Consider the following 24,841-nt stretch of genomic DNA (forward strand, 5'->3'; position numbering starts at 1 on the left):
ACACCTTTTCAAGCAGTGTTGCCCCCAAACTACTTTCTCCAGAGCACAGATTTAGGCTACAATTGCAAGTTTTGGGTATAAAAGATAGAGTAAGTAAGATATTTATTGTCATTAATATATATAAATCTTTATTTATATAGGGAACATCCCCTGAAAGCAAGCTGTTTTCCAGGAAAGCCCTGTTACAATGAAAACATCAATCAAGTACACAAAATAAAATAAAGTACATTAGATAAAATAATAATAATAATAATACAAAAAAGATCCAAATAAAAAATTAAAATCAATAATTAATCAGCCTTGTGGGTAAAATTGTGAAAATACTCCAAATCTTGTTTTAGGGCAAAGGATTGGAGATTTAGCAGTAATTTCTGCTTATTCTCAAAGCACCGTGGCAGTAAAATTGCTTCTACACCTGGGAATTTTGTAGTTCTCTTTAATTTATAGAAAAAGGATTTTAGGGAACATGTTGTCAAAAATTTTACCGTTTTTCTAGTGAAGTTCTTTAATTAACAAACAACATCAGCACTAGTTTTATAGTGAATTTCATATTCCTGCCAGAAAACATTTTTTTAACGGTTGACATCTGGTTTTGGAATTAAAATCTTCATTTGACCAGCAGCATGTTGTTTTATGATTCATGTTCATGACCTGAGCTTTAATGTGGGGGTAATTACAGACATGTTATTATGATTAACCAGGTGAGATGACAAAGGACACATTTGTGCACGCGGCAGAAAGCTGAGCCAGTGGTCGCGCAGAAGACAAAGTTGCACACGCTCAGATCTGGCGGTTGCCCATGTCCTGCCACTTTCCCGTAAAGTGGCCAGGTGGGGCTTCAGTGCCTCCACACGAGCGTGCTTTGACAGTCATTGTTGGAGGAGAGCACAGTATCGCTTCCCCACCCAGATTTTTCAAGTTAGTCCAGGGATTTCAACTCCCAACTTATCAGTCACAAGCCTACTGCTCAAATGTAAATGCTTCCTTTACCATTTACATCAGATGAACAGTGACAGAGCTATAGCCCCTCACTCATCCACGTCAGGACACTCAGAGTGCTTGAAAAGATAAAGACTGTACTTGTTTTATATGTGGATGAAAACAGGGCACTTACATAAAAACATTTTAAAATCCCAAGTTTTTTAAGCCAAGTATCTGTAACATCATTTTACCAGAGTTGCTATACAGTATTTAACAAACATCATGCATACTGGAAAATTACACATCTTACCATACTGTTGTTTCCAACCTTACTCTTTATCACAGTCTACATTTTTATGCATTTAAAAAAAGGGACATATTTCGACATGCTCAACATCCAGTTCACAAATCTGTGGCAGAGTAAACACCCTTCCGTCCCTTTGGTCTACCTCAGTAGAGTCTGATTTGATTGTCACTGAAAATGAATGATATCCAAACTTGCAATCTACTATCTACCTCCCTACTACAACTGCACCATTACCACATAATGATTTAGTAAAATCTGCAACACAAAAACATCATCGTACTCTTGATATCTTCTTATCAGGGTTTGTTCAGTGTCATGCGAAGTTGTTGTTTGCTGTTGTTTATTCTGATTATGTTTGGCCAGCTGGCATCTAAATTACTCGTAGACAGCACAGAGTACAAGGTGAACTGAATAATTATTAATAAACAATAAGCAGTCATTAATATACAACAAAAGGCCTAAGTCATCAAACCAGCCTCAAATCATCAGACCCCAAATACAGTTTGTTAGGAGAGACGTGAATACACTTCATTGTTCCTCCTTGTTGTTTCAGCAGGAGCAGCCATGATGACTGAACATGCGTGTTGCACACTGTATATGTGCTGCAGTAAAGGTCAACCTCTCACACTTCTGTTGTGCAATATTTGGCTGATCATAAGGTGCTACCATTTGCACAGTTCCCGTGCATGCAAAATTTCAGGTCACTACCACTGGGAACCAATAATGCCTTTGGCTAAGCAACAAGATGCAAATCTGTCTATTCAAATTAGGACCACACCATACACAATCAGGTTTACGCAAACACACAACATGGACTCACATCTCAGGGCATCACGTTGCAGAATTAAAATACAATTTGTCCATCTCAGTGCTTGCTTCATATTGCAGGCTGATCTAATCTGAGACCAGTTTTGCTTTAAAGTCCATTTAAATCCACATTTCTGTGTTCACTTTCCTTGTTTCCTAGTTTGGCAGCCTCTCAGACCAGTGGCGAGCAAAGACAGCCCACCTGACTCAGCCAGTCATATGGCTAATGGGAGACAGGCAGCATCCTCCACTCCAGGCTGTCTTTGAGCAGACGAAGGTTAGTCAGGCTTAGGAGATCAATGCACTTACGTGTCACACCCAGACCACCAGATTTTTCCCTCAGGCACTGAAGGAAGAGTTGACATGGCCACTTGGTGTTCACCTGGTCTTAGGAACTAATTTATTATTATAAATAAATAAATAAATAAAACTTTTTTGGTTATTTAAAGTGGAACATGAAAGACAGAGAGAAGCCGGTCGTGCAACAAAGCCAGATGTGAGCTGTCACTATCAAATAAGCCCATGCAGTTTACTTTAGCCTGCTAACTGGAGCAAGTCAGATATCATCCATCCTGACACCGTCTGTCACACCACACACAGGTCATCGAAATGAGTGCAAATGGGTGCTTTCGTCATCAGTGTTAAGTATGATGGCAGTGCGGTGATTATTTACAGGCTGCATCACTTTCTAAGGCCCTGAACTTTGAGTCAGAGACTGAGGCCTCAATTAACTCCACGCTTTACAGAAATACTATGAAGCTGATTGACCCATGCGGATGCTGAATGACAGATGCACAGCATGGAGAACATTGTCAAGAGGGTGACAGGATAAAGCTATTTTGATTGTCTGGCTCGCAGATAAAAAGCCTTTTGAAATGCGTGGTATTTCAAAGCGGTAATGTTGGGCTGTAGATGAATCAGAGCTTTGACCAAATCACTACGAGAGACAATAATTCACCCTTACAACAAGTATTTCATAAAAACATATATCATTGTTATAACTTCAGTCAGTTTTCAAAGATAACTGAACAAAATGACAGCTAGTTAAATAAGAGTTAACAATTTTGATTGCCAGGTACTGCCACTCCATGGTTTGAAGTTTTGAATTTGAATGTTTGATAAAAGAGTTTGAAAATATTTGATTTCAATTTTCAAGTGTACGTTCATATTTACAAAATGTATTTGACTTGTGCCTGGAATCTTAATGGTAAATACAAGAGCCATGAAGCATTTTGATTTAGTGGTGTGTAACTGGAGTGTTTGTTGTTTTCTGTCCGCTTTTGTTTGTCCCAGAGCCCAACTTCCTGTAGATACAGGCACATACTGCGAGGTAGTGGAGATACACTGGGATCTGAGAGTAAGAGATAACCTGCCATCAGCAGGCCTGCTATTTTTAACAGCAGGTACTAGTAACACATGACGTGGGGCTCTTGTTATCAATATTTATGGAACAAAGATTGAGACAGAGTAATGATACACAGTCCCTATTGGATCCAACCTCTCCTAATAGTTATCATTACAGGGAGGGAAGGAAAGTGCTGATAGACTCAAAATTTTAGGCTGGCACTCCACATTTTAGTAATGATTCCAGAGACCAGACAGGCCTCAAATGTAATTAGCAGATGTGAACAGGGAAGTATGATGACCTCAAAACATGTCACAGGTGCTGCGCAAAACACTCTCAAAGAACTACAGCGTTAAAACTCCTTTAACCGTACTTTTATACATGACGTACAAACAAATTATTGTTTTGTGAAGTGCAGTTTGATATGGTGGAGTCGATATTTCATTCCAGGCTTTTTATATGTGTATTGTTGTCAACAAGAGAGAGTGGTTAAATAAGATTAACATAGAATCACATCTTACAGCAGGTCACTGCTTCAGATGCATTATGTAGGAGTAAAGACAATTGTACAAACCACAGAGCAAAGAAAACAAATGGCAGTGATGTATTCAATTAAAGAACATTTTCACATCACTGCCCTTACATAATTAAAACACATTTTCTGACAGTTTCATGACGTAGTTAGTATGTTGTAGTTACTACTCCTGATAGCCGCCAGTGCGATACCAATTTTTCTTTCCAGAAAACAAAGAGTCAGTAACGGTTGCAGCTTCATCTCCATGTTTCTCCCATGGCACAGCCTGTTGGTTACAGATTCACACAACATTCCCTCTTGCCAAAACACATTCTATTCAAACACTTAAAAGTTCCAAGAGCAAGCTCAAAAGAGGTGAAGTATCTGGCAGACCATAGAGCAAAGTGCCATGCAGTCATATGCAGCCCAGGGGATGAAGTGATCGATCTGTGACCTCGGACTCAGCCATAAGATATTGTGGTGCAGAGTGCGGGGGAGGGCATGGATAGTGGAAAAGGGGTGAGCATGAGTCAGTAACAGAGTCTGTGAAAGCTGTGGGAGCAGAGGAAGCGTTAACAACATCACAAGTAGAAGGAGCAAGTCAAGTTACCACGTCAAAGGACTGAGAGTAGGATGATGGTAGGAGCCTGAGAGGTGATGGGAAACATACACTCTAATCATCGAATCATGTCAAGTAATAATTGTTCATCCAGTGTGTTGTCCACACCAAGCTGAGATGTGTCACATTTCTCTGTCTTTGCGTCACTCCCCTCTATTAAATGCAGTCTGTAATGACTCGCCACTGTGTTGGGAACCTGCATTTTCAAAACTAGTTATGACTTCAGTAAGGCACTCATCACTACTATGATACATGCAAAAAGTACTACTTGGCAAACAAAGTTGAATCTAATTTTGTCTGAATGTGTCATCTTGTGTCTTTGAGACAGACGTATATTGTCGCAAAGCACGAGCACTGCAGAGAGAAAGTTTGGTCATGCTATGATCAAGTGCACAGCCTCTACACATGTGTCTGTGTGTGTGTGTGTGTGTGTGTGTGTGTGTGTGTGTACTGATATCTATATATCTATTTATCTATACCTATCTGTCTATCTATCTATCTATCTATCTATCTATCTATCTATCTATCTATCTATCTATATATATATATTACCATAGACATATACATATATGTATGTGTCTGCGTATGTACATATATACGATATATATAGATATATAGATATAGACATATACCAACCCCCCCCCCACAACCCACCAGATATGTTACGTGTTTTTTTTTTTTTTTTTTTTTTTAAGTTTTGCTCCTTAAGCCTATAATTCAGGGGTAGAGGCGGAAGGTAACAGTGTATGCTGTACTAGTAGGTCTAAATGGCATCAAATTACCTCAAGCACTGTGATGAGGGGGTTTTGTTTGTGAAACAAGTCCAAGGATTTGTCACATTGGTTAGTTTCTTGCGGACGCACGTGATAAAGTTCAATAACGCGTCATCCATGCAGCATATTTCTATAAACTATAAGTAATTTGAAAGGCACTTCTACAGCTCCCAAGAAAGTTGGAATCCTGGCACGGTCTCAGGCAAATATCACCTATTACTCATGTTACTTAGCCTACTAGTACATTTGTGGTACACATGCAAGCGCAGCGCGTCGTCACTGCATAACAATCAGATGGCTGACTGTTGGCAGTCCAACTGATGGAATTTTACTGAAAACAGATTTCGCCTTTGAACTTGGGATATTCCTGATTGAAAAATATCATTTCCGACTCAAAACGCTTAGGACGTTTTTATCAGTGAAAGCTTTGACTAGTTACGCCTGTGGAAGACGTGGATTAACTTTTGATTGCTATTATATCTATTTGAAAACGAAGCACTTAACAGAATTTGACAATGTAAGTATGAGACTGTTTCGTCCACAAAGCGAGGGTTTTCTTTTAAGCAGCAACAAGTTCCCCACGAACTTGACAGACAGACACAGGGGCGCAATGAATGTGATATTTGTTATCTAAACTAACCTGGCTGTGCACCATCTCGCTGGAAGAAAAAAATCTAAATAAGTTGTGCGTATGCGTAATAGGCCTATGGCCCTTCGCCAAAAAGGGAGTTTGCAGTCTATAACACAAACACGTGAATTTGGATATGTCTCAGAACTTTTAGCTCTCTGTCATTATTCTCGATGCAGATTTAAAGATTTAAGTCAGTGAATGGGCGATCAGTAGGGGAACTAGTATCCCCCATAAACTTGGATTGCCGTCGCTTATTTCAATCACGTAAGACCCCTAATGGCGTTGTCCGGACGAGGGTATTGCGTATATCTGTACAAGCTTTTCTGAAAATCGAGGCTTGTTTATATTTGTCCTTACTGTAGAGCCACCAAGGTGTAGCCTAAGAGAGTTTAAGCACGGCGATATTGCAAAGGGTTATTAGATTCATAAGTCAGCGAAGTGGTGGGCGATCTACTGAGCACAGCAGAAGTTCTCATATGATGACTTCAAACAAGACACATTACCTACCAGCATCTGTTGGAGTGAGTGGATATTAAGACACTTCTATCTCCAGGACAGCGTAGGGGAAAATGGTAAGTAGCATGGAAACACCAACATATAAGGGATGATTACCAGTAAATAGTCGTGCTTGCTATTTAGTCTGGCAACGCATAGCTGGAAGGGTTGGACTCATTGGCTACTTGAAAAACTCAGTATAGAGACCCATGTCTGATGAGGCTGATGTTGACAAAGCTTGTGTAAAAAAAAAGATTGTGTGGCATTTCTCGGCTCAGGATATGCCGGTACAGTGAGAGAGGTAAGGCTATGGGGAAAAATATTGCATTCTCTCTGCGCGCAATGTGTGGATATGATGTAGGCTACTGTCTTGAAGGGTTGTGTATTGGCAACGAGGGCTTTATTTTATGCATGTATGTATGTTTTCTGAGTGCGGTGCCCATGAAAAAAGCAACATGTGCCACTTACCTGTGACACTTACCATATACATGACATATAAGGACAATAGTGCCACAATATCAGTTTTGCCAATGGTAGTTTGGCGTGACAGTGGATCCTTTGAGGCGACTATAAGAAGATTTAACCGGCGTTTGTGATATAGGTGCTGTTTTCTGAAGGAAATGTCCGACCAACATGTGATCAAATATTAACAGGACTGGCTTGGCAAGGGAAAAATTACACGTGACAAGACGCGGGGAAGCAGCAGAGTAAAAGCAGTTTCAAGTGGGCACTCAACAAAACTATAGATATTTTTGCCCCTTTATAGTTACCCTGGCTGTGTTATGCTTTCAGCACGTTGGACAGAGGCACCGGAGTCGTGCATGGACTAAAACACCGAGTGGACGCCAACTCTCTCTGTCTTTTGCCAACCCCCTTTGCCAAACCTGGGATTGTTTTTTCAACTTTTGGTAAGCTTATTCTGAGGGAACCTGTGGTCTATAAACGGAAAACGGGATTTAAAAAAAAAAAAATCAAAAGAGAAGCTCTCGTCAATAAAAAGAGCTTGTGCTTTAAGATGTGTTTTGCGCCAGCTTTTGTAGAGCACGCTGAAAGTTGAAATGTTAGGGCGTCTGGTCTATTCATGCCACATTCTCGGTACCAATAAGCCCCCACACTGCGTTAAACTTTGGGACATGCAAGTCTTGGTCGTGGAGATCTAACCACGCACGTAGTGGTTATCAGCCCTTGTAAAGGTAAGAGCACAATCCATTGTTTTGCTGTCACTCTTTGTTCCTGTCGTCTTTACGGCTTGTGGGTTTTGTAAAATGAACTTCGACTTAACTACAGCATGCACCCTTCGCCTGGCAGCGTGTTAATTGTAAGGCAAGCGTTACCGAAATAACTCTGAAATGAAATCTGATCGAGTCCAGGTGACTAATACCTCGTACACCACAATTCATTTTTTACCCCCCCCCCCCCCAAAAAAAAAATTAAGTTATCTGTTTAAAATATTGCGTTGCTCATTCATGTAATCGCCTATAGCCTGTATAATGCAACCTACAAATGGAGACGTGTTTTTCTGTGTGCGGAAAAAAAGCTTTTAAAAAGCGCTTTTCAGAGTTTGCAAACACCTACTGCCTACTGCAACATAATTTGCGTAATCGTTGCGTTGTGCCTAATCATGCTCCCAATATGGGACTTCAGGCGCTGCAGTGATCCTTCCACCCTGCACGAATTTGAGTTGTGATGCTGATGCATATATCGTAAATTTGTCTGAAAAACATCCCAGTCTATCTATCTATCTATCTATCTATCTATCTATCTATCTATCTATCTATCTATCTATCTATCTGCGTCTTTCTGTCTATGCTTATTTGTTTGGTCTGCTGCATAATACATGTTTTGTCTTGCTATCAAACCTGCTTTATTGCACTCTGGATTTTGTTATCGACCAAAAATAGCCCCCCTCCTCCCCCCTCCCCCCGTCATCGCCATCAAATCACTTGTGTTTTTACTACGACCGCTCCACGGTTTCATTCATAAGGTGCTTTTCACTTCACCTGCTACCCTACCCCCTCTTTTGTCCATACGGCGCTTTATAGACTTGTCAGAGACATCTACCCATGGATATAAATGTTAGAAAAATAACATAGGTCTAAATCAACTCTTAATCGTTTCGACTGGTATAATTTGCCGGGACACCCGTGTGGGACCCCCTTACAGTATGCAAAATGTTGTATTATTCTGTGTAAAATTACAATAAAGATAGGCGTGGTCAAAGTACTTCTATTGACAGATGTTATGGCTGAGTGGGATGGAGAGATAAGATTGCTTGATATGCAATTGTTCGGGAGGCGTCGATTTTTATTTTTTAAAAACCATGTTTTTAGGACACAGGGAATCAAGCGTATAAGCCTGCAGATTTACATGATCGTCACATCAAACTGATCTGGATGCTATTTTGTTGTTTATTTCCCCGCTTTCATGAAGGACTTGTAAAATCCGTCTCGCACCCATGCAGAAGCGGTGGATATTATCTATTTCCTCTCTCATCTTTCTCCCTCTCCCTCTCTCTTCCTTTGCTCCCTCAATCTCCCTGTCGTCTTTTTTTTTTTCCTCTGGTCAAAGATTTCAGATTTCTGATCTAGGACGAAGCAATTGCATGGCAGAACAACTGCAAGAAAAGAGAAAAGCCCCAACGCCCACTGGCAGTCCTCTTTTAATGAAGACGCTTCCTGGGGGGTGGAGGGTGCATTTCAAATAATTATTCTAGATAAATTTCTAATTGCATGTGAATTACGACTTCTCCACTGGCGCTATATTCCAATAATTTTTAATACTCGAACCCAGAAACCTATTTATCCAGCAATGTGATGCAAGCATATCAGATTCCTCATATCGTTGGTTTTTACTCCTCATTTTATTTTATAGTTGAACCAAAATGGGTCATATTACTCATTACACGATATTCATAGGGACTCTGATGTCCCTACAATGAAGGCTGCGTCGCACCTGTAATAGGCAGATTTCAAACAGCTTATATTCCCATGACAATAACCTTTATTGTGGCCCGTGTGCCTCTGGTAAATACATCCAATTATGATCTAGCAATAAAAATATTTAACGAAAAGATCGGATTTTTTAGTGGACATCAGATTAATAAAAATGTGGCTTTAAGGATTCTTTGTCCATGCATTTATGCACAAACGCCATAGGGTTGTAAGATTTTCCTTCAGTGTTTGCAACATCTTGTCGGCTGATTTGTATTATTTTGTACATAAATATTTTTTTTCTTTCAGATTACCCATTTTCTAGCAATGTAGCAGTATTTTTTTTTTTTTTTTTTTACTGAGATGTGGGATTATGGTGTGGGCGTGGGCGTGTTGGGTGGAGGAGGAGGGATGAGCGGAGGCGGGTTAGGAGGGGTCTGTGGGGTGGCACGACACACTTTGTATGTATGAAGGTTTTTTTATAGCACTTTTCTGCAATGTACGTCAGCGGATCAGTCCATAAATGGGGTTGTGTGTGTGTGTGTGTGTGTGTGTGTGTGTGCTTGCGCGCGTGCATGCGCGCGCGCATGTGTGCGTGCGTCTCTATGTGTGTTATCTTTACCGAGAATCTCCCGTCTCTCTCTCTCTCTCTCTCTCTCTCTCTCTCTCTCTCTCTCTCTCTCCCTCACTGCACTCTTAGCGCTGCAGAGTTGGGGTGGGCGTCAATAACAAACCTGATGGTAGGTTTCATTGCAAATAAAATGAAATGCTTTCGGTGATCATTGGCACCAAAATATTTTTTTAAATGAAAGAAAGAAAACAAAACAAAACAATTGCTAATGTCTTTATATTCATGGTGTAAATACTGGCCTGTGGGCTCTGTCTGGTTTTTCGTTCCGACCAATTCATGGACTTTGGAGACTAAAAGGATCAGGTGAAATCTGGTTTTCAAATTAGAAGATGTAGCTTTATTTATTTTCTTTTTCAAAATTGTTTTATTTTTGATAAGAGATTAAAAAACAACTCGATTGCAGATTATTGGTGTCCTGTTACGTTTTCATTCACGAAATGCCTTGTTGGTCAAAGCAGGCTTCCTATTAATCCATTCCTGAACGCTGATGTCTAATTGCACATGATAAAGAACACAGATTGGCTCTGGGCTCAGCGCGCATCACGAACACACAAATACCGATACTGGCCTATTAACTGGGATGACAGCACGAGAATTAAACATTTTAATTGTTATGAATGTGTGGGCATCATCGCCGTCATCCCCGCTATCATCATCACCACCTTCATCACCTGCACCTTCATCCAATTAACAGTCTTGTTTTAACAAGTTCTGGGTGGATGTGAAGTGTTAAATAACATTACGAACCTTAATATTTAAATTCTCTTATTTAGAAGAAAAAAAAAAACACGATTTTTTTTTTTTTTATCAGTAGTGTGATCGTGATTTTCTAATGTTAAACCCCACTGTAAGTTATTCATAGATCCGCGCTGCACAGGTAGAGGCTATTGATTGAAAAGACGTCTGTGTCAGAGAACTGCGGGATGAGGATTCATAATCCTGTGTGCGGAAATGTAGGGTTTTCGATCATGTCGGCAAATTAGCAACGTGTGGCTCTTAATATAACCCAGTCTACAACGCCGAATTTCGACAAGTTTCCGAATAAAAAAAAAATGTCTCGATTTCCTGAACATCAGACAGGCTTAAAGAGGAATGCAGGTTTAGGCAGAGGATGACTAATAGATGGGAGTGGGTTAACTTGATGGTTGGTTTCCACCCTTGTTGGTTTTTTTTTTTTTTTTTTTTTTTTTTTTTTTTGTATTATTTTTAAAGGGCTAGGGCTCTGTCCATAAACACAGGATGCTTGATCTGTGGTCCCTCTTTGGTGGATATTGTTTTTGAAGAGGTATTTGCATATGTGAGTTTGTCACATTAAGTCTGATAGAGCATATTTGATTTAGGAGAGGCATATTCAAATATTCATTTTGTTTTTCTGCAATATCAGCCTACTGAGAGATGATCAGCTTGGAGTTTAGGAATCTTAGAACAAAAAATGGAGTATTTTCAATCCATTTTATGACAGGATTTGTATATTTTCATTCAGCAGTGACCCATGCAAAGGTTATTGATGCTGTGGTGGTGGTGGGTGGCTGGATGGATGGGTGGGGGGCAAGCCAAGTCAGAGAGAGGGAGAGACAGAGATAGGGTATATGAACAATAAGACTGGCCTGTTGTGTCTGCCTCACGCGGTTGTTAAAGCTTATTGTCATCACAGGAGGCATGTATTAACTCCTCACTCTCACGTGGCGTTTGATTGGAACTATAGAGTTTACCTTTGTATTCGTCTGGATAGTCAGCCAACCTCATTGTGCTAACTTAATCTATGTCATAAAGACTGCGTTCTTATTTGACTTCTTTCTTTCTTTCTTTCTTTCTTTCTTTCTTTCTTTCTTTCTTTCTTTCCTCCCAAAAAGGAATGCATCTTTAATCTGATCAAAATAACCCCCTTGTTCCAGCAAAACTGACATTTTACAAGATGTAATTTGGTCCAGACATCTGAAGGAGGCATAATTGTACTTGTTAAGTGAAGTTTTTGGCAGTACAGACCTGTCAGCATTGCGCTGCAATTGGCAAGAGAAGCCTTGAAAAGTTACACAAGTACGTAGTGTTGTCAGTTCTTGTGATTGTTCCTTCTGATTGTAACACATATAGGCAAGGGCTGCGACAAACAAGACGTTGGAAAGGCTTATCCTATGTGTCTAGCTTTGGGTGGGGCTTAGAAAACCTGTCCATTTCCCCCAAAGTACACACACAGATAAAATGTTTAATTCTAACACCCTCAGCAGTCTAATATCATTATGAATGGTGCGATATTTGAGAGACAGCCTGTATCCCAGTCTCAGAAGGCATTAGACAGTGTCTTGCCAAAGAAATGCAGGTTGGTGATTGTCATTGTTGTGTCTCTCAGTGTAACCCCCATCAGATGAGCCTAGCAGACCCAAAGGCTGTTCACAACAATATTTTCTTTGCAGTTATGAGACATTTTTTTCATTTCAGTCGGACATTTTGCTCTGTACACAAGCCTCAGATGCATCACACCAGAGGTACCTCAACACCACACTTGATATGCCACCTTCAATTGTGCTGTATTTGCAGAAATGAGAGAGACCATGTTGTTGTTTCTGCTCCTCTAATGAGATGCCAAGTGATTTATTTATGAATTACTTGGTTGGAACAGCCCCCTTGTGCAGTGTGCTTTTTTTTTTTTTTCTTTTTGGAGTCATGTCGCTCAGTGATTGCTGATGCAACTCTTTGTCATCCAGAGTTTGCCCTCACCTCCTGTGAGCCTTCGGGGAGGGCTATATTCATCTTGGCATGTCCCTGAGTGTGTTGGAGGTGGGAGTGACTCATTGAGCAGGTGTGAGCATCCACTCCCATACTGCTACATGCCAAACAAGAGTTCTCCAACTCATAAGCTCGTGCAGAGAAGAATCATGATAGCAATATAGCAAACACATCACAATAAATCTTTGCATTGGATGAGGTCCAAGTTACAAGGATAATGAGCTGCCATTTCCCCATTATGCTGGGCCTGCTATATGCATCTAAGGTGGAATTTAAAACCTTACCACACACTGAAAGGTTGCCATTGCAGTAGGGTCTTTATCTGAGCTCTAAATATAACAGGAGTTCATCCAAATTGTCACCAGTATGAGGAAATGGGGAATAATTTCCTTTTTTGAGCAAATTCATATGTTGTAAACCCATTGATTTAGTTGCCATTTCAATTATATCACTTCTTAGTAACCTGAGGGTTTATGTACAGATGTGTCACCTCTGCTGAGTGCTTGTAGAGGACCTATACATTTCATCATTCTTATTGATTTAGCATCTTCTTAATTATTACCATGCCATGTTCGCATTCAGATGTTGTGGCAGGCCTCTGTCACAAGAGTGCAGGTCTACAGTATGCTAATATTCAGGTTTCTAGATTTTATTTGTGTAAGAGGGCTCAAAATGACACTGCAGAATGACTGCTGACTCAAAGAATATTTTAGCATCTGGTTTAAGAAAATAGAAAATAGATTAAGGAAAATACTAAGCAGGGATAACTATGGGGGAAATAGAAAAATTGTTTGGAAAAACCACCCAGGCTTTTTAGTTCGGAGTAACCTAACCTACATTCCCTTTTAAAGCGTATTATCCTAGTGAATTAGCCTACACATTGCCTGCAGACCAGAGCAGAAAAAAATGTTTGTTTTCTTTGATCGCCTCATTTCATTACGCAATTATAGCGCATCTTTGGGGCAGACGGGCTGCGCGCTATTACGCAAAAAAGCTCCAAAACTCCGTCTAATTCGGCTGCTGTTTGTCAAACACGGCAGATGAGGGAGTGTGCGTGCGCTTTCTGCCAGACATTTGCTGTGGACGGAGGCTGCACTGTGTGTGCACAAAGGAGCGTGTGCGAGCTCTAAATGCATATTGAAAGAGCATTAATAGTTCCACCTCAGGGCTGTTTTAATCGGGGGGTTGGTGGCGACCAGTCAGCCAGCGGCAGGTCACATGTTGCAGCGTCATTGTGTAGTAAAGTTACTGTAGTTGCAAAGGCTCCTTCCTCATTTCAGCTCCAGAGGTCTCTCATCCCATGGTGCTGCTGCGGCGTACTGCATGCAACAACTTCTGTTTCAGGCGATCTCCAAAGGAGCCGTGCAGCCATGGGAGTCCATTACCTCATCCATGCAATTTCCACCATCAATAATTTAATCTATTTGCTCCAAAGCTGAAGAGATATCCTGAAGCTGTCGGGAGAGTAGAGGAAAATATCGCTTAAGTAATTACTCAGGGAGTTGTCCAAAACATCCCAGATGACACTGTCCTGTTGAATGGTCTGTTTTACGACTGGGCAGTAAAAGGTATGTCATTTTATAGACTTCTTTGATCACTTTCGCTTTGTTTGATGCCGTTTGAGAGAGAAACGACGGAGTCTAAAAGTAGCCTGATCAAGTTGGGTTATCCTACAAACGCACAGACAGCGCCGCAGCCAGAGAGGGGATATGTGTAACCTTATCCTCTCGTTCATTAATAAAAAACGCAGTTATTATGTTGATAGGGTTTCCAATAGAGAAGCAAGGGTTCAGCAGATGTAATCTGGCAAAGAGAGTGTTGTTTTATTATAGTGATGATAAGCTATGCGCCTGGTTATTATTATCGCCACTTGGCTGTAGGAGACAGTAGAAACAATCCGGTGTGTCTACACAAGAGATATCAGCCACTACAAGTCCTTTCTGTACGTTTCGGATCGGATGCTAACTTATAGCATTATAAAAAAAATAGCCCGTAAAGGAGGTTACAATGGTGTTAAATGTAGGTCTAAGATTTTGCTCATCTAACACTGGCCCCACCTCCACCGTAAACAAACAAAATCCAGCCGGTTTTTTTCCTATGTTGAAAAAAAAAGTTTGATGAACTCATTAAGACTTTATAAGAAACTTGAGCCCTAAACGCTCAGCTGTATCCCTGCCTGCCTACGCTGGCGGTGTAGCTCTTCATGGCTCAGTCTGCTACTACGGAATAACTTAAAATTAAAGTTCACAGTGAACACGGATTAACATCGAAGCCTTTGGTGAAATTACATAGTATGTTGTCGGAGAACACCTCAGAGGGCTCTCATCAAAAGTTAGGTGTGCTTCTAGATTTTGATGATGATATAATGGAGAATGGGGCGTTTTATTATTCAAAAAACCCTACAATTAAATTTTACAATACTTGCCAAAGTTGTAACAGAATACAAATGGACTAATGCTGTCTGAAATTACGCACCACTAGTTTTGGCCAGCTTTATTCTGTTGCCTACCTATCCATCCATCCATCCATCCATCCATCCATCCATCCATCCATCTATCTATCTATCTATCTATCTATCTATCTATCTATCTATCTATCTATCTATCTATCTATCTATCTATCTATCTATCTATCTATCGTATTACACACGCAGGGAGGGAAAGAGCAGGAGGGGGAGGGAGAGACAGGCTCCACATTTCACGGTGTCAGACGCCATCTAGCGTATGAAATGGGGAACTGCAGAATATGGGGAAATGGGTCCATGGGTATAGTTGCAGTCTAATTACTGGTGTCAGTGTGTGAAATCTGCTATTCTTATGGTATGATAATTCATGGGTTGCAGGGTGGGATTTCTTTAACCCAGGCTACCTGAGAAGTGGGTTCAAAGTGAGGAGTGTTTTTTTTTTATTATTATTATTATTATTACTGCTTCTACTGTTATAGCATAACTATTACTGTTATTATTTTAACAACATTGATAATTGTTTATTGGCTATATGAAACCATTGCTAGCTGAGGCAATGAGAAAATCACATTTTGATTGCATTCATATGAATAAACCAGAATGTTCTGATATACAGAATGGTTTGTAGTGCCAGATGAGTGACAGTTACGATGTTTTTACTACATGCGGCTTGTGCACTCACCCCTTTCTCCACTGTTGTACATAGTGTGGGAGGAAAACAACAACTCATTTAGAGAGCTCATAGATCACCCAGCAACTGCTTTAATGTCTGGCAGTATGTAGCAATAACCAGGATTAGCCTGGAGGACAACTGTAGTCCCTCACTAATGCTCATCCATTTCTAAATGTGGTCTGAAACTGTGTCAGATTGGAAACAGATCTCTCAAAACAAGCATCCACATGTGTCAGCCATTACTGCAGACAACTCTAATTGGGTTCTTTAAGTACTGCTTGTGCGCCACAAGCTGTACTTCTTCTTCTAACCCTCTTCTTCTTTCTCTAACTCTCTTCCAAAGAACATTTGGAATTGTTTGCTATACACATTGAACATGACAAAACGTGCAAGTTGTGAAATAACACTCACCAACGTGGCTGTTGAGAATTTGACCAAAAAGGGATGCCCATAACAGAACAGTGCTAGAAACAAGAGAACAAAACTAGCTACAGGCCTTGCATTTCATTTAACATTGCTGTGCAAATTACCCTCTTTAATATTCCACATCTGATGCTTTTATTTGTCTCCAAACTGCTCTCAAAATAAAGCGTATGTGGCAATGGCCACACCGTATGCTATAATAAAGACAAAAAACATAACATGTGCTGACATTTGTGCAGAGGTTGGGAGCATTGATGTGTAATAACACTGGCCGTGCTAGTCCTTTCATGCTTTAGAGAAACTCTTCAGCATCTGTCAGAGGAGGTATTTATCACTGTAATCCCCACCTGGCACAAAGAATAAATGCGTGGGTAAAATACATATCCCCACCATTCACCCTCTCTCTCAAAACAGTTTAACAGGTGGTCATCTAGAGACATAAAAGCCAACACTGTAGTCCACACGCTCACCTGCTCTTGGTTTGCGATGAATAAAGGTTTGTTTGAGCAGTGGTTAGTGCAGGCTCTGTTTTCCTCCAGTCTGTGCTTGTAGCTTAGTACCCACCTTTGAACAAAAGAAAGTACCAATTATTACACTGCACTATGTTAAATGAAATAATTTGAATATGTCAAGTGATAGAGCCGGCATAGATGACTGCTTTGTCCATCATTTGAAATAGTAATTTTCAGTGTTTTTCCTGCATTGCTTTCTTATTCCTGTTCATTGCATTTAACGTTAGTAGTTGCTAGTTGAACAGAAGTGCTTTTTTATTAAGTGCGAAATCCAGTAGGGCACATAGCAGAGAATATTGAACCAATAAATGTATAAAATGAGAGTAAACCAATCAGTCATCACATTTTGTTTCTAGTAGATAGAGCTCAAGAGATTCTGAGCCAGTCCCACAGCAATTAAATGATTCATTGGCTTTATTGCAATTTAACAGGATGTTGATTGAGAACATAAGCCATATTGATTGTCCTGACGGAAACAGGAAATCACAGAGATAGAAATAAAATCATTTGTTGTTCCCGGTGTGAGGATACCCAGAGGAATGGCATGCAATTGCGCACTGATGAGTGGCATTACCCCCAACAACCTCCTCCCCTCCATTCTCTCCCCTATGGAGACCTGGGAGAGACGTCATCTGTGGTTGTTATGCTGCGAAATGACGCTGGCACTCTCTCCACCCCCTGCTACTGCAATATTACCCCTGTGGTCTGTTAGGGAAGATGCAGCACTTCGTCTGCACCATTTCCAGCACGACGTTTGACGCCTAACCATAATCAGCCTTCACTCTCGATTTCCGGAAGTGGAACCATTTGTGTAGGATGCTGATAATATCAGGTTAAATGCATCTGACACATCAAGCCTGTGACTGGCAATGATCCTGTGAGCCTACATGCTGCTTTTTTTTTTTTTTCTTTGCTCGGAGGTTCTGGGAAGGTGCAAACAAATACTTGCTTTTGGTAACATCATTACCAATCTAAAGCACCTTCTCCAACATTGAGTGGCTAATTGGCTTGATTTTACATTTTAATCAGGCCTGAATTAATAATGTACAGAGAAAAACTGGATGATCAGCCCCGTATTCTTGATTCTATATTCTGTGTTGGTTTAGCCGGTGAGAGAAAAAATATCCCTATTCCCCTGCAAACACATACAACCCAACCCCTCCCCATCCCCTCCCCCTAACACACACACTCACACTCAGGAGGAGCACGTCACTGAGCTCAGGGACTGAGTGGCTCATTAAGAAGAAGGATGTGATATTCTGAATAGAGACTGTGAGACTCCCAGCACGTCTATTTATAGACAAGATATCTCTATGGCAGTCACCGTGGCGTTGGTTAATTGCAGCCACGGCCCCAGACACCAATTAAGAATGAAACAAATGCTTTTTAGGTGGGGTTTGCTCCTCCCTTCCGCAAAGGTCCTTCTGTCCATTCTGCTCGGGAGGAGAGTGTACTTGCTCGGTGTGTATTCCTGTATCAGGTTGGGACACAAAAAAGATGGCATGCAGAGTGCAGTCAAAGCCTCGGCCAGGCTATTTTTAAGTGTCCCCCTCTGGAAAGCGAGATCTAGATTTTCTTTTCATTATGGTTGCTTTTATATCTCTGGCTGTTGGATGTCCACCAATGCATTGATTTGCTGTGAATCTTAGAGCTTCTCAAAGGTAAGGGATGCATTTGTGCGCAGGCGATGAACTGATTAAGGATGTATTCATTGTGGCTACGTCTGGCTCCTTGTGACTTTCTTCCCCTGCAGTGCTTGCTAATAGTGTGAGCTGCTCTTCGGAGCGTTGAGATTGGTGCTTTAGAGTGTGGGGAGGATGACACATCTTTCTGACTGTCATTCAGTTCCTCACGACATCCTGCTAGTTCCTTCTGCGGCGCTGTCACCATGCACCTGCCAAAAAATTGTGTCCTGCAATAAACCCTGCTGCTCGTTCATGACTACAAGGTTTATTATCAGACATGTCTTACATCACAGACCAGTTTACGTTTTTAAAATAACAGAACAACATATGGTAAACTTTAACTGGTCAGAAGTGAAAAACACACATTACACAGTCGGTCAGTCAGACAGTAAATTCTTTCAACCAGAAGTTAATAAAATAACAATATTTGGGGAAAAAAGGAGTTTTGGACAAGATTAGAGTCAAGTTGGAAGTGCCCCGAGTTGTTAGTGATGATCCGTTATTATTTTTAACCATATCCTTTTGTCAGCATGTAGAGAACCTTACCAAATGTTGTTAACTTGCAATTAAGTCATCAGATCAGAGGCCAAAGTGCATTCATTATTTGCAACCTTGGAATTATATTGTAAATAAATTACATCTCTAACGATTCAGATAAGTATATGCTCTGATATTTTAATATGATAAAAATCCATTATATCCACTACTTTCAAGGAGTAGGTGGTGTCCATCTAAACAAGTAAGAGTAAGAATAATGAATAATAAAAGTAAGAATAAAAATAAAAAATAAAAGACATGGCAAGGTATGAGCATTTATTCTAAACAGACAAGACATAATTAAAAAAAAAAAAACATCATTAGAGTAAAATGTATATTTTGTTCTAAAATGTATTTATTCTGCTTTCTAAGACTTCTGTATTTACAACCCCACTCTTGCTGTTTGTCACTCTGATAGTAAATAAGTCAAAAACAAAATCTATAGCTGTGACTATATCTGTATCTGTGTCTATATCTATCAGTCTACATATATCTAGAGTGAGAAAAGGACTGCGAGGGCGTCTGAATTTGGTTGTTTATTTGGTTAAAAGTACACGTCCGTGTATTGCTTTGACAGTATGTTGCTCAGTGTTAAACACTTGTTAAAAAGCCTACAAATACTAGAGCACCTCCTAGGATTTCATGATATCTGTCTGCATACTCTTGGCTTTTGTAAGAACTTTTATCAGCAGTCTGATGCTCAGCACAGTTTTTGTGCATTGCTGCCAGCAAATAAAAATCTAGGCCAAACCTTACTGGAACAGAATGATAACAGGTCGCAAACTAACTGAAAATATTTGATGACACACACAGTTGATCTCAATATAATTCTTAGTAATATTTTGGAGATGATTCCAAAATCGTAGAAGCTTACAATGAGTTTAAGTTCAGTTGTGCTGCTGGCTGTCTATTTGGCTTGGAAAGGAAGTGTGAATAAGAGAAGCTGACATGGCACATTATGGATCAAGAGTGAGTTAACCTGTTTGAAAATGCTCCTTGACTAACTACCTCATCCTCTCTCCCCTTCTTCTCGTTTTCTGTCTTGTCTTTTTCTGTCCAGTTCCACCAGGTTAGAAGAGTGATGACCATCCTGTTCCTTACTATGGTTATTTCATACTTCAGTTGCATGAGAGCTGCGCCCCTGAGAGACGCCCCGGGCATGCGGGGCCACCGGACGGAAGGCTACTTGGGCGCTGCTGCGACGGCCGCACGAGGCCACGGGACTCCACAGAATGGTGGTGGGCCAGGCCAGCGTGGGGCGTTACCCTCACTTACAGACACATTTGAGCAAGTGATAGAGGAGCTGCTGGAAGTGGAGGGAGAGGCGGCACAACTGGGACAGGGGGCTGATAAGAGCCAGGGTGGTGGGGGCCCGTCCTCTGTGGTCACCGCAGAAACGAAGGATGTCGACCTGTATGAGTCACGGGTGATGATCAGCAACCAAGTGCCTTTGGAGCCGCCGTTGCTCTTTCTTCTGGAGGAATACAAAAACTATCTGGATGCCGCTAATATGTCCATGAGGGTGCGGCGACACTCCGATCCCTCACGGCGTGGAGAGCTCAGTGTGTGTGACAGTATTAGCCAGTGGGTGACAGCTGTGGATAAAAAGACGGCAATAGACATGTCTGGGCAGACAGTTACCGTCATGGAAAAGGTCCCTGTCCCCAATGGCCAACTGAAGCAATACTTTTATGAGACCAAATGCAACCCCATGGGGTACACAAAGGAGGGCTGCCGAGGAATAGACAAGCGGCATTATAATTCCCAATGCAGGACAACCCAGTCCTATGTGCGAGCGCTTACCATGGATAGCAAAAAGAAGATTGGCTGGCGGTTTATAAGGATAGACACTTCATGTGTATGCACATTGACCATTAAAAGAGGGAGATAGTGTATAAAATGTATAGATTTTATTGAAGAGTTTAAAAAAGAGAATAAAGAGAAAATATCTATTTGTATATATACATAACAGGGTAAATTATTCCGTCAAATGAAAATTTTATGGACTGCATGTAAAAAAATATGAAGTTTATACAGTAAAAGTGATACTACAGTCTATTTATTGAACATATTCATGACCTTGTAAACAATTAAAAAAAATCTGATCAGTCATTTGCGCCCAGTTTAAATTACTATATCACATTCCTCAAGACATTGTGATTTGTTTACGTTGCCAAGAATTAGAAAAATGAAGGAACAAACAGGCAAGGAAGGAGAGAGGACAGTTCCATCTTCAAAAGCTTGCATGCTGCTTCAATTGTGAATTGAAAAATTCTCCACTTACAAAAAAAAAAAGGATATGATGCTGACCAAAACATTCCGTTTACATACTCTGCAGAAAACCGATTTTCCTCTCAAGTAATTTATCTGTTTACTGTTCTAAACTTCTCAAGGTAATGTTGGAAATACATACTATGTCAAGGTGCTGTTGTCAAAGCTTTGCTGTTTATTTTTTTATCCCCACCAGAGGACAAGATATATATAAAAAAAAATTATATATATATATATATATATATATATATATATATATATATATATATATATATATATATATATATGAAATTTATTCATTGACATGTTTCTGGGTTAATATATTCATTTTGTATGTTGTGAAGTTGTTTGCAATATTAAACTGAAATATTTGAAGAAATAAAAATGACTATAGGCAACTGAAACAAAAGCAATGTCGATAAAGTTTGAACAATGTATTTTTAGGTAGTACAAATTTTATATAAGCAGGCAGGTGAGTAGGGAGACAGACAGCTAGATGCACAGACAGACAGACAGACACACACGTGCACGCTCATACATGCATAGCTGGTCCACAGACATGGACCAGGAGGAGGCCTCATAACAATCTAAACAACTGTTTGAGTTGCTTACTCTCTGGAAGAAAATAATACATAATAATACATTTTTCATGCAATCAGGAAAACATATAATGCAGCGTCGTGGTGCTTCAATATTGTTTTATTCAGTGTTAAATGGAGGAGGGGACAGGCAAAAAAACCTGTGGCGCTTGACTCACTGTAACACACACTGTCACCCTGCCAGCACATTCAGGACAGAAAACCTGTGTTCTGAAGACATCATCATCATCATCATCGTTGTCGTCATCATTACCATCATCATCATCATCATCATCATCATCATCATCGTCGTCGCTGTCAACATTATTATTATTATTATTGTTGTTGTTGTTGGTGGTGGGATTATCAACATGAGAATGATCTAATTAGTTGTTATTTCACTGCGTCACACAGCTCTCAGCCACAAACGTGTTAGTTACAAGAGTTTCAAATCACAAAACACATACAATGTTAAAATATACAATTGTAAACACCATATACATGAGTTTGACAGCAGCCACACTGATACGCCATGCTTTGACAGAACATGACAACTAAAGCATATACAATTTGTTCATATGATATACATTTCGTGCATATTTTCATGTTAATCCAGAAACACTCGTGGTATATGATCAGTGTGATCTACACCAAAGGCCAGGTGTTACCTGGGTTACAAGATAGCAGTGCTTTTCATATTAACATGCTCTCCAGCAGATAACTCAGAAACCTTTCCTTATCAAGTTCAAATCTTTTAGTTTAAGATGGTTGTAGGTTAACAATGAATTTGACCAAACATTCACCTTGACATGAAACTCTTCAAAAGTATTTTTAATTCGGCACAAATGTGAGAGGCTTCAGGAGGGAACTTCCTTGTCTAAAAAGAACCAGATATTATGAACGAAAAGGCACAAAGTACAAGATTATCAGTGAACCAAGAAACCAATTAGTTACATGTTACTAAAATAAAAGATTTTGCAGTATTCTTCCCTATTTTTAGCCATCTTAAAGAGCTTCATCTTGGCAAATATGACAACTTTGATAAACCTCTTCATTTTACTCCTTGTATGGCAACTCCAAGGTAAGTGTGCTCATGTGACATCAGAAGAGGAGGGGAGCCGACATGTTGAGATCTGGGAGAGATGCTTCATCCAGAGGGTCTTAATGAAGCTGCTGCAAGTTACTCTGATTACTGTGGCGGATAACATTTGAAGGTTTCTATGCCATGTTTGAGAAAGATGGTAAACTTGGTGTTTCTGAAAAGGCCCATGCCACTGCTCTCCTGCAAGAGAGACAAGGTTGGCTCATTGTAATCAAGGCTAAATTTACATTGTCACTATTAGATGACGTTGTTCTGCTTATCTCCTAGAAGAATGACTACTGATCTGTACTGCTCCTCGGTGAAAATTCACCTTACAATACAATTTACACATTTTATTCCAATGATTTAGAAAATTCAGTCAATATCTATGGGCTGATCCAAATAAGTCAAGCCTTACAGGGTCTTGAGCGCCTCCATTTATAATAAACTGGAGCCTATGAACCCTTTTTATAAGCTGATTTATAAGACATTTACCAATCATCCAGTGTAGAAAATAATGTACAAGGTGGCTGTGACATCATATATTATTTCTTGTGTGAAACAAAAGAAGTAAGAATACAGGGAGCCAACATGTCGAATTTTTGGAGGCAGAGTCTGTGCAGTAGATACAACATGATGCACAGGTGGAGTCTGGGTAAAGTCCACAAATAAACTACAGGACAACTCAGCTATATTGCCTTTAATGCCTTATATGACCATAAGGCACATACCTGTATACACACAGCCTGAAGCCAAGGCTAGCGCTGTAACAGCCAATAAGAGGATCAAGCAGATGCCACTCAAAATTGAAGAAATTACATTAAATTAGCCATTGTGACTATAGCCTTGGGTAAACAAATAAACTGACAGATAGATATATAAAAATGTATATCCCTACATAGAGGATTGGCTGTTGACTCATGAGCTCATTGTGAGGTGGGTGGAGTTTACGCTGTTCTGCAGCCAGCCACTAGAGGGCAATAGAGGGACAGTGGATCTCCTATGGAGCCCACACAGCGTCAAAAGGGGGGTTGGGGGGGGGGGGGGGGGGGGGGGGTATGGCCCAGGACTGGAGGGAATTCGGTTTTAAATCTATGTAAAATAGGCCTGTATTATGTGATAATTTGCAGGGCTCTCTGCCAGCCTAATGGTCAGACTGCCACTGGTAAAACAGTCAAATTCAACAAACCAGACACTAAAACTTAATTTATCTTCTATGACCAGACCAAAGCAGATGTAAAAAAAAACAAAAAAACACTTTCCCTGTTTCCTTGTCTGGCTTGTAAGAACAGCTGGCTGTAGCTACACTTTTCAAGCAGATCCAACAAGCCACTAATTACAGGACAATGCCAGATTTTTTTCCCCTAATACTTAAGGTTAGGTCTTTTTAATGACAGATACAGATACTGTCATCTGTAGTTTTAATTGACAGAGTAATTTATACTGTATTTTGTAAAGAAAAAAAAGTGTCTTGAATGTGGCCAGAGAAGACATTCCCTCTTTACTGTGTTGCCTCACAAACATTACCGTCATGTCTATGATGTTTTATTCATGGCAGAATAGTTATTGGACACAAGCACGTAAATTAAAATGAAGTTTCCTTTTCAGTCTGGTGTCTAATACTCTGACAGCTGCCAGTCAAAAGGACGAGACTGGACAGAAACACAAACAAAATGCCTTATGTAGCTTCATCACTGGAGGTGTTGTGTTCACATGTCTACATTTCACAGCATATGTTTATTATTTGGCTAATTTCTTCTCTAGCAACTTGCTGGCTCAAATGAAAAAATGCCTATTTGGGTAGAAATTATAATTAGAAGTTAAAAACGATACTCTACTGGTACAATAGTCGGGGGTCTACACCTTTAATGCTAGCTCGCGAGCTCCTGGGAGCCCCGGACAGGAACGTCCTCGACTCGG

The 24,841-nt window shown here is 40.3% G+C and overlaps 1 protein-coding gene across 1 annotated transcript; it reads left to right on the forward strand.

Annotated features, from left to right (window-relative positions):
• Nucleotides 1-14,190: 14,190 nt before the first annotated feature.
• On the forward strand, nt 14,191-21,448 carry bdnf (brain-derived neurotrophic factor). Its single transcript, XM_030046750.1, has 2 exons — nt 14,191-14,265; nt 20,052-21,448. The coding sequence occupies exon 2, from the start codon at nt 20,073-20,075 to the stop codon at nt 20,880-20,882; it is 810 nt and encodes a 269-aa protein (XP_029902610.1). The 5' UTR covers nt 14,191-14,265; nt 20,052-20,072; the 3' UTR covers nt 20,883-21,448.
• Nucleotides 21,449-24,841: the final 3,393 nt, after the last annotated feature.

The sequence above is a fragment of the Myripristis murdjan genome, chromosome 3 (genome assembly GCF_902150065.1).
Source record: "Myripristis murdjan chromosome 3, fMyrMur1.1, whole genome shotgun sequence".
Classification (NCBI taxonomy): Eukaryota; Metazoa; Chordata; class Actinopteri; order Holocentriformes; family Holocentridae; genus Myripristis; species Myripristis murdjan.